This window comes from Bubalus bubalis, chromosome 2, assembly GCF_019923935.1.
Source record: "Bubalus bubalis isolate 160015118507 breed Murrah chromosome 2, NDDB_SH_1, whole genome shotgun sequence".
In the NCBI taxonomy this organism is placed as follows: Eukaryota; Metazoa; Chordata; class Mammalia; order Artiodactyla; family Bovidae; genus Bubalus; species Bubalus bubalis.
The window spans coordinates 24,839,649-24,849,927 of record NC_059158.1 but is presented as its reverse complement, the minus strand read 5'-3'; the positions used below and the strand labels follow the sequence as shown (position 1 = coordinate 24,849,927).

The 10,279-nt window shown below is 52.3% G+C and overlaps 3 protein-coding genes across 6 annotated transcripts; 2 read left to right on the top strand and 1 right to left on the bottom strand.

Moving 5' to 3' along the window:
- Positions 1 to 1,003: 1,003 nt before the first annotated feature.
- Positions 1,004 to 3,845, top strand: LY6G6C (lymphocyte antigen 6 family member G6C). The gene is made up of 3 exons (XM_006041911.4): positions 1,004 to 1,303; positions 2,617 to 2,727; positions 3,181 to 3,845. Exons 1-3 carry the CDS (start codon positions 1,240 to 1,242, stop codon positions 3,393 to 3,395), a joined length of 390 nt encoding a protein of 129 aa, XP_006041973.1. The 5' UTR covers positions 1,004 to 1,239; the 3' UTR covers positions 3,396 to 3,845.
- A 742-nt stretch (positions 3,846 to 4,587) lies between these two features.
- Positions 4,588 to 6,537, bottom strand: LY6G6D (lymphocyte antigen 6 family member G6D). The gene is made up of 3 exons (XM_006041916.4): positions 6,394 to 6,537; positions 6,153 to 6,299; positions 4,588 to 4,887 (listed from the first exon to the last, which is right to left on the bottom strand). Exons 1-3 carry the CDS (start codon positions 6,446 to 6,448, stop codon positions 4,664 to 4,666), a joined length of 426 nt encoding a protein of 141 aa, XP_006041978.2. The 5' UTR covers positions 6,449 to 6,537; the 3' UTR covers positions 4,588 to 4,663.
- Positions 6,538 to 7,806: 1,269 nt separating this feature from the next.
- Positions 7,807 to 9,921, top strand: LOC102416138 (lymphocyte antigen 6G6e). 4 transcript variants are annotated; one of them, XM_044928611.2, is made up of 4 exons: positions 7,807 to 8,019; positions 8,161 to 8,271; positions 8,986 to 9,111; positions 9,249 to 9,921. In XM_044928611.2, the coding sequence occupies exons 2-4, from the start codon at positions 8,232 to 8,234 to the stop codon at positions 9,545 to 9,547; spliced, it is 465 nt and encodes a 154-aa protein (XP_044784546.1). In that variant the 5' UTR covers positions 7,807 to 8,019; positions 8,161 to 8,231; the 3' UTR covers positions 9,548 to 9,921. The 4 variants fall into 4 exon arrangements, with proteins under 4 accessions (XP_044784546.1, XP_044784544.1, XP_006041980.1 ...); XM_044928609.2 differs by having other exon boundaries at positions 7,817 to 7,975; positions 8,161 to 8,283; XM_006041918.4 differs by having other exon boundaries at positions 7,817 to 8,019; positions 8,161 to 8,283.
- The last annotated feature ends 358 nt before the right edge of the window (positions 9,922 to 10,279 follow it).

Here is a 10,279-nt window from a genome sequence, read left to right as displayed (position 1 = left end):
TGGAGGGGGAGACCGCGGGTCTGGAGGCACTGATAAGGGGTGGGGGAGGGGCCACCAGCTGCCCAGATCCCTCTGGGAATCCTCAGAGGCAAGTTCACAGCCCTTAACCAGTGCTCACTTAAAATTCATGCTAGGGTCCTTTACACAAGCACTTGCGCAGTCATCAACTCTTGCAGCATAGCAGTTGCGAGGAGCACCAGGATTTCTGGATTCTGGCTGTCTGAATTCAAATCTTGATTTCACTATCTACTAGCTGCGAGATGTGCACAAGTCACTTCTGTAAGCCTGTTTGCTCATCTGTAAAATGGGTGTAAAGGCACCTACCTCATAGAGTATTTGGAGAATAAATCAAATAATACATAGAAAACACCCAGAACAATGGCTGAGTCATAGGAGCACTATGTGCTTGCCATTGTGACTATTCCTATTCCTATTTTAGCTGCTACCTCACCTCTCTATGCCCATTCTGTCCCTCCTGGTCCAAGGAGCCGCACCCAGCTGAGCAGGTTTTGGCTGGAGCAGGTGCACAGCCCCACACCCTCGGCCTTCACTGCACCAGAGGAACCAAGGCCAGGCCAAACCCAAGTGGAGCCAGGGCAAGGTCCTGAGAACCTTCAGGGGTCCTGAGGCAACCCCTCCTTAACAGGCAGCTCCAGCCCTTGCCTCTGCTGCTATGACATCACACAAACTCATGGTGACATCACAAACCCTACTTCTTCATCCTGTGGCTGAGCAGGGCTTGGGAAAATAAAGTGGGGGCTGAAGTGAGATGAATTTGATGCTTAATTCCTGTCTACATGCCCCTTCCAATGCTCCCTAGGAACTAAAATTTGGTAGTCAGCTGGGGCTGCACCCCATTGTCCATTTCCCAGGAACCAGGAGATGCTCCTACCACCCCAGCCACTATAACATCACAGGGGTCTTTAGTGATACTTCTCCAGAGGATTAGGCAGACAGAGATGTTACTCCTGGGGGCCAGGAGGGTGTGTCTTAGATGGAAACCAAGAAGCAAAATGGAGTTAGTCACTGCTGCACCTGCCCTCCCCATACCTGTCTCTTTCCATCCCCATCCCACTCCTCCACTGGGTCCTGCTTAGCCCCTCCCTAAATGGGGAAGGAGGGGCCACCAGAGGCCAGGGAGGGAGGGACTGTTGTGATTATAAACTCCAAAAAGGCCACTCAAGTCCCAGACGGAGAGCCAGATCCCTGAAGTCCTGCTCTGTCGGCTGCTGCCGTTCTATGACCCTCACCATGAGAGCCCTTCTCCTGCTCTCCTTGTCTGCTCTGCTCTGCTGGGTCTCAGGTGAGCCCCTGGGGCCCCTCAGGATGTGGTTCACCTGGTCAGGATTTTTAAACCCTGCCCCAGCCACTGTCCTACAGTACCCACGGATCCCAAGCTCCCTCAGACCCAACTGGCTCAGCTCTCCTGTGCCCCTGTGACAGGGTCCTTGCTCTGTTCTCCCCCATCTCCATCCTTAAGCCTCTTCTCCACCTCCAAAACCCACTCTTCCAGGGTTACAGGTTCCTGGTTCCCCAATTCTCATAAACTCTCATATCCAGTTCCCCTTCTAACCCCACTCCAGGATCCAGTTTACCTGCTTTCTCCTCTCTCCACCTGCACTCAGCCAGGGTGTCCTCCCAGAAACCTAGGCATCCGGCTGGGGCTTCTTTTGCCACCCATCCTCCCATCTACTCCATCAGGGACTTTGTGCTCTGTCCCTCAAGCAGTGGTCTTTCCTAGATCCCCTCCCTGCCCTGCTCCCCCCTGGGGTGCATACTTCCAGGGACACAAGCTCTGTGGAGGATTCCAGGGAGCCAGGGAGATTGCCCTGCCTTCTAGGGAGAGAATGTCAAGGTTGCTCACCCCCAGAATGAGGTGGGTTTCACTGAGAGGTGATCACCAGGCTCCTCCACCCATGGCCTGAACTCTTCCTTCTCTTAAACCTTGAATCAGATGTGGCAGGAACCTTGGGGGTGCCGTCTTCTGTGCTCATCCTCTCCATTTTGGTAAAGTGCTCAGATCTATTCTGATGATCTGCCTCTCAGATACTACTCCTTTCTGTCGGAGACCTACCAGGGTGGGAGGATTTATTTCGGGTCTGCTTTCTCTTCCCACACCCTTGGCAGCCCCAAGAGGTAAAAAATGCTTTGCTTAACTGGCCCCGCCAGGTGGCTTTCTTGCCCACCTTAAGCTCCAAGCCATTCCTGCAAGTGTTGTAACCTCCACGATTGGTTTTTTACTTTGAATATTTCTTCCTATTTCATCTCTTCATCTGTAACCTTCTGAATTCCTTCATCTCCTCCCTAGACACCTACACATTCCTTCCCAGTGGTAGTCTCACATTCCATCCGCCCCCCAGCCCCATTGTTGGTAACTGCCCCTCTTGACTCATCTCCAGATGGGTTGGAGTGAAGAAAGATGTTTAGGGTGTGGGCCATTCACAGACCAACTCCACCCTTACCCACTTCTACGTTTCTTTTGCATCCCTTACCTGTTCTGTCCCTAGCAGACCAAACAGGTCAGAACCCTAACTCAACTGACTCCTCTCCAACCCCACCCACCAGCTTGGCTCATCCCTTGGTGAGTCATGTATTTGGTCACTTGTGTCTTCCCAGCTGATATTCGATGTCACTCCTGCTACAAGCTCCCAGTGCTGGGCTGTGTGGACCGGAAGTCCTGCCGCCTGGAACCAGGACAGCAATGCCTGACAACCCACGCATACATCGGTACCATCCCCTTCTTCAGTGGGGAGCAGGGGCCAGTGGGGGACTCTACGGCTGGGGCTGAGGTGGAACAGAGAACTACAGCAATGATAATATTTGGCCAAGGATTACTGTTTCCCAGGCCCCATCCTGTATCTTCACATGGGTTGTTTGAGTTTATGTTCATGACATCCTATGATGTGGATGCTATTATTATATTGAGAAAACAGCCTCTGAAAGAGACAGGAGCAGGTCCAAAGCTTCATGGACAGCAAGCGAGAGGCCCGGGATTGGGGTGAGGGGGCAGGGTAAGGAAGTGCGCGAGAAAGGTTAGACTGAGAAGAGATACAGAAGGGCAGGGCCAGGGGCAGAGCTGGGAAGGATGGAAGCCCGAATGGGGTGCATGGGGTGGGGAGATGGACCCAGGCATGCCGGGTGCCTGTCTTTACTAACCTCTTTGCTCCCTCCTAACCCCAGGGAAGATGTGGGTTTTCTCCCGACTTGACTGTGGCACACCAGGAGAGCCCTGTAAGCCGGCGGTCAACCAAACCAACCAGAAGGGGGGCCTAACCTATAACACCACCTGCTGCAGCCAGGACAACTGCAATAGCCCAGCCCCGCGGCCCATGCCGGCCCTGACCCTTGTCTTCCTCACCTCCTTGGCTGGCCTTGGCCTCTGGCTATTGCACTGAGACTGGCTCCATGGCTGCCCCTCCTTCCATCTGCCTTTGCCTGAGCCTCTCTTCTTGTGTCTCCATACCCCCTGCTTCCCTTTGCTCAGAAAAGCATCTCTCCAGATGCTTCATATTGCTTTAACTAGACAGCGGTCTCTCCATCTATCTTTCCACTCACGCCCTCCACTCTGCTTTCCCAGAGAGACCCTTCCCATTTCCCTCGACACCATTCCAGATCCTCCATTGCTTCCAGGGAGAGCTCCCCACTTTGCTTCCTGTGCTTTCCTATGCCCTGTGTGAAGAGCAATTGGAATCTGGAATGGAGTTCTGTCCTGTCCCCAGTGAAGGCTGCCAGGACGAACCCAATAACCTCACCGTATGAGCTGACACTTCAAATCCTGGCTCCCATACATACCTCATCCCCATGCCCACCCCTTTCCATTTCGAGTAATAAACATGTAGAGCCGATCTATTGTGTGTTTATTGTCAGAAGATCTATCGTCAGCAGCCCCCTCCCAGGAAATAACACTCTTAGCCCCACCCCCAACAAAGGGCCCTTCAGGCAGTTTCTCTGGGAGGCCAGGGTTGGGGCAAAGGGAGAAACAGGTTTTTCAGACCTGTCCTTTCTTCCAGTGTCTGGGGGTGGCCCAGTATTTTGAGAAACAATCTTTATCTTATATTTAGGCCACACCTGTGTTGTACTGCCAAGAAGGAGGTGCAAGCCTGACTTGCGGGCTCCTCAGAAGGGGTAGGAGAGTTGCACAGGGATGGGACCTGGGACCCTCCTTCCAGGCCTCAGTCCCTCAGGTTAGAGTCAGAGGCCTCACCTGGCCTGGCAGGTGGGGCACCAGGGCTCTGTCCTGTCACAGTGTTTACACTTCCTTTCTCAATTCCAGATAGTCATATTGGGAGTCAAGTTGCCAATGGGGGGAAGGGGAACAAGCCCAGACAACCAGACTCATTATTCCTGGTGGCCAGCCCAGAGCCCGCTCCCCTCAGTGATCCTTGTTGCTAAGAAAGGCTCTCCCTGGCAACAGGTAGGAGTCACTTAGGGCAGATTCTCCATTGTCCTTTGGGGTTTAGTTGGTTAAGAAGTGTGCCATTGTAGCTAAGTCCACTGATCCTTGATAACCCCTAAACTAGAGCCTGGATGCCCCTGTATTACCCCTTCAGCCCTCTTATCAACAAAAGATGGAATTTTCCAGTCAGCTTTGGAGTGGTCGAGAGATTTTAATGGCTCACAGATCTCCTTCATTTCCTTGCTGCCTTCTCCTCCCCTGCTCCCATTACCCTCTCCAGAGTCCTGGCAAGAGCCAGGCCAGCATGGTGACTGCGGCAGCCACAATGCTCATGGGGGCCGCAGTGCTCACCACAGCACCGTTGCACAGGTCGCCAACGCAGCAGTCCCTGTGGGTCGTATAAGTTATGTCTCCCACCACTTCTGTCTCCACTCGATTGCAATGATGGGCTGCCACGCAGGCTGGATGGTGATGAATCAAGGTCACTGAGGCTGAGAGAGAAAATGAGACTGGGGTGTTGAACTCCTGGCTTGAGGACTTGCCTTCTGGGGCAGAGCAGATATGATTTCAAGGAGCCTAAAGGGATCCTCCGCCCCCCTCAAAAAACACCTCCCTGAAACCAAGTGATCACAGTTAACATGCTGACATCGTGAAGCCCTAACAGCATCCACTGAAAGGGACCAACATCACTTCTTTCCCCAAACTCAGGACCTCAGTCTAATCACAAGAAAACATCAGGTTAATCCAAGTTGCAGGACGTTCTTTAAAATAACGCATCAGTATCAAATATCAGAGATCAAGTAAAAGTATCAAGATCAAGAAATACAAAGAAAAGGAAAAAAGTGTCAATATCATAGAATCAAAGGAAGACTCAGCACAGCCACAGAGAGGTGACAACTAAGATAGGAGAGCAAAAACCAGTGGATCCTGGATCAGAAAAAGGACATGAAAGGGACAACAGGCTACATCGAGTAAGGTCTGTAGATTAGTCTTACTGACCAGTGTTATATTCTGATTTTGCTAATTGTACTGTGGTTATATGGGCTTCCCAATTGGCTCAGTGGTAGAGAATCTGTCTGCCAATGCAGGAGATGCAAAAGACGAAGATTTGATCCTTGGGTCGGGAAGATCTCCTAGAGATGGAAATGGCAACCCACTCCAGTATTCTAGCCTGGAAAATCCCATGGACAGAGGAGCCTGGTGGGCTGCAGTCCATAGGGTCACAGAGAGTCAGACACAACTGAGCGACTAAGACACTGACTACACACACACTATGGTGATAGAAGACATTAACATTACAGGAAGTTGGGTAAGGATATACAGTGCCAACCTGTACTATTTTTGAATAAAATTAACTTTTCTGTCAATCTAAAATTATTTTGAAATTTAAAAAATTAGACTATACATACACACATACTTCCCTGGACCTTAGTTGATGCCTCAGAGTAGAAGTTTGGTTGAATATTTCGGTCCCTACCCTCAAGGTAGAGAGCTTTTTCAACCATTTGTGAGTACATGGGCCTATGAGTCTCTTTCTGGAGGGTAAAGAGGAGGGAGGTGAGGCCACGCAGACAGCAGGCTTCCGGGGGCTCAGTGCCAGGAGCCAGAAGGGGCTCCAGGCCGCTTCATTCTGACAGCGGCACCATCTGCCCAGACTCGACTGAGCCTGGAAAGTTCTGGAAGCCAGAAGGACCGAAGTAGTAGGGGCTGGAGGCAGGGAGGGGCTGGGAGGAAGAGGGACACACTGAGGACTCACGGTTTCCAGGCAGTTTGGTCTGTGCCAGGTCTGGTTGGGGTTTGCGCTCCAGGAAGCCGCAGCGCTCGTCCTCTCCGCAAGTGGTCACCGTCTCTTTGCAGGAGCCGCTGGGGCCTCCACCGCAGTCATAGCACCGCATGCGGTTTCCTGGGGGGAGAGAAGAGGTGCTGGATCAGGCGCTCGGGGGTGGCTGGCACAGGGCGACAGGCCTCTGTGACAGGCGCCCCGGGTGCCTCCTTACCCAAGGCAGCCCCCAGCAAGGTGCCGAGCAGGATCCCAGCAAAGAGGGGGTTCATTGCGTCTGCCTGTGTCTGTAGCGCCTCTCCCTCCCGCCCACCCCCCTCCCTGGTGTTCACTCTGCCGGCCTTTTATCCCTGTTGCCTTGGGCTTTATAGGGCAATAAAAAGGAAGGAAAGAGTCTGTCTCCCCTAGAAGGCACTGGGGCCCCAGTGGGGACAGGGAGGCCCCCCTGGGGGAGGACTCCCCAGGAGAGAAAGAGCACTCAGCATCCTCTGATGTCCCCGAATTCCTCCATCTCAGAAACACGTCTAAAACGGTGGCCCCAGAACTCCTGGGGTTCTTAAGACCCTTTCAGAGAGTCCTGGACAGTCTTCCTTTTCCAGCTACATATCTGTCAGATTTTCTTCATATATTCAATCAAAATCCCAACAGGCTGAATGCAGAAGCAGATGTGAAAACCCAGCCATCTTCTGTTTCTTCTGTTAAGCCCCATATTAAATAGATTCCCCAAAGGGTAAAGAAATGCCACTCTTCTCACTATACTGTTGGGAAAGACATTATTTTTCACAAAAATGTGTTTTGTTAACATGTAACAGTTTCTGACCACCTCGTTGGTCTTCCCTGGTGGCTCAGTGGTAAAGAATCCCCTGCCAAAACAGGAGATGCACATTCCATCCCTGGGTGGGGAAGATCCCCTGGAGGAGGAAATGGCAACCCACTCCAGTATTCTTGCCTGGAAAATTCCATGGACAGAGGAGCCTGGAGGTTCCTGGGGTCGCAAAGGGTCAGACACGACTTAGGGACTAAATAACAACAACAGGTTTATCGCTTTATATTTTTTAATGAATCTGTTAAAATGTTCTGCTTTAATTTCTCATATAGCAAATATTGATATAACTTACATAATACAAACTCTTTGGGGTCTTCAGTAATTTTTGAGTGTAAAGAGGTCTTGAGATTAAAAAATGTTTTTGAAAACTGCTACTCAGTGGATACCTGTGTCTCCTCTGTCTCACTCCCCACCCCGTCTGCTTCTAACTCCTGGTACAGTCTGTCCTGATTCCCCAGGTGCTGACTCTTAAGAGACCCCAGTCTCTTAAGCCCCAGTCTTCCAGACTCTACCCCCGACCCAAATCTTATCCCTGCCTTCCTTCCTAGTCTTTCTGAACCCTACCCCTGCACCAGTGGAAATACATCAGTCCCTCTGGCCTCACCCATGATTAATTATTTCCTCTAATGTAGTAAAGCTGGGAGAGATAATTATGGGGTACAGATGTTGAAGCTTGGGGGATCAAAGGGATGGGCAGCTAGGTGGGGTCTGTAGCTGCGTTTGTGGGTTGGTGGGTGGGTGGGGGCTTGCTGAGTCCACACTCAAACACCACTTGCAAAACAGATCTGGGCCAGGGCTGTTTAGGAGAGTGACCTTGAGAGACTTAAATGCACAGAAGGGGAAGACAGACAAACAAAAACAAGGAGATGAAAGAGCAAAGAGCAGCTTGAGACAAGGAGAGGGAGGGAGAGGAGGAGGAGGGAAAGTGACAGACGCTGACAGACACCATTCAAGAGCGACAGACAAGCAAAGAGTAAGCTGCAAGAATAGAGAAGACCCTCAGGGCACGAGCCTCTGGTAGGAGGCAGGGAGGGTGTGAGAGCTTCAGGGCCAGGAACTCCCCTGTTTCAGGCTGTTGAGTCTGGTCCCTGTTCCGCCTCACCCTCAGATTCACTCCCTAGGTGTGTTTGTTTACTGGTCCCTCCCTGTCTCACTCAGATGCTCCAGCTCTAGGATCTCAGGGTGCAGATCACATTCTCCCAGACTCCTGAGCCCCGCCAGGTCCAGACATGGGTACCTCCAGCATCTTCCTCTGCATCCTGTTCCTTGGTGGGCCACTGGGTAAGGGTGAGCTGGAGAATCCTGGGGGACAGGGAGCAGGGTAGGGCGGTGGTGGTGGCAGGGGTTTGTGAAGGAGCCTGAGAGCTAGGGGTAGGGGGTTGAGGGAGAGGGTGCTGACCTATGCCGAGGAGAGAGCTGTAGCGGGTTTGGAAAGAAGAGCTACTGGGAATGGTCTCGGGCCAGCCTGATGAGGTGGAATAAGAAAGATTTCCTTTCAAAGGCATTTGAGAATAACTGTCTCTTCCTTGTGGCATCTTTGACAAACCTCTGTCTCCCCTGACCCTTACCTCACCTCTTGCTTCTTTGCTGGGCACCTTGGTCAATGTTAATTCCTATTTTCTCATCCAACTCAGCACCATCTGTTTAATTTCTTCACTGGCACCCCCTCCTGGCTCCAGCCCGGCTTTTTGCGTCATTCTCTGTGTTCACCTCTGATTCCCTTGGCTTCTCTTCATGTCTGTGTATTTCTCGCATGCTCCCTGTATCCCTCGTGCCTCTCTGCCTTTTCCTTTTCGTGTGTGGTCTCCTCTCCCTTCTCTGTCTCTTTTTCTTCTTGGGTCTGCTTCTCCCTCCATTTCGCCACCCCACTTTCCCCACTTTGTGTATCACCTCTGTCTGTGCAGCCCATTCCCGAACCTGGGCTGGGCCTCTCACCCGTCCTGTCTGCCTCTCCTCCCTGATGGATCTCCATGGACTCCACAGGTCTTGCCGCCTCCCTGGCCCAGAGACAGCTCCGCTGTTACACCTGCAACTTTGCCAAACCCTGCTACCCTGTTCCCACCAAGTGTCAGGAGGATGAAGTTTGTGGCATCAGTATTGGTACCTCAGGTAGGAGGACTCTGGTCTGATGGACGTTCCCTAGGTTTTTCCCACTGCTATCCAATCCTGCCTTTCGTGGGACCCCACAGCCCTTGCCTCCTTCCTGCCCTCAGTTCCCCCCTCCCCCAACCATCTCTGTCCCATAGAACAGAGTGAGGTCATCGAGCGGAAGGGCTGCCTCCCAAGGGCCGAGTGCTCCCTGCAGGGCCACACCACCTACTGGTCCCGCTCCTACACTCTTCGACACCACTGCTGTGAGCAGGACCTGTGCAACTCGGCTACCACGCCGCGCCAGCTCCCCAGCTTCCTCCTCATCACCCTGCTTGTCCTCCTGGCCAGCTTCACCTGGGGAGGCCACCAGCCTCCAGTTCAAGACTCCTCCACTGTCACTGCAGCCCTGGCAACACCTACACAGAGATCTTTGGAGATCTGCCCAAGAACCTGACTGTGTACAGAGATCTCAGATCCGTGGGCTCAGCACCTTCACAGGCCCCTCCCCAAACCTGATTCCTCCAGGCATTGCTCCAGCCCCTAGCTGCCCAGAGGAACGTTCCCAGAGCCCAGCCTCATAAAGAAGATGTGCCCTAAATCCTTGGTCTTTTCTAGATGCTTGTTTCTGATGCATTCTGTAATCCCCAGCTCTCTGGCAAGGCAGGTGTTTGAAGGAGCTGTGGGTCCCAGGCAAGGGAATGGAAGGAGCATCAAGTGTGATGAGGAAGAGAGTTCTGCTAGGAAAGATTAATTTGGTAGATCAGGAAGGAAGGCTTGGGGAACTATGAAGAGTAAATGTAATAAAAGTGCTATCTGGAAGTTCAGTAACACTGCTCTGTGTGTGTGTGTGTGTGTACCTGTGCAGGCACGCATGCTATCTCTAACAGCAAGATAGAGCTGCTTAGCAGGTTCGGAAGGGGTGCTGGCACCTGAACCACGACTTTCACTTCATCCGCCATCTGTCGTTGGCATCCTCCTTCTTGCCAATAGCTTACTTAAGCCACTGCAGCGTAAAGGTTTTTAGGTGACACCTCCAAGAACGCTTTTCTCCAGTGAAGCCCAAGCTTGAGCAGATTTCAAAGGGGCCCTCGTGGAGTGGTGAGGGTGTGGCTGGGAGGCCAGCTCCATGCTGCCTGAGACTAGGAGCACCAGCACCCTCTCCCATTCCACAAGCCAAGACTTGTCA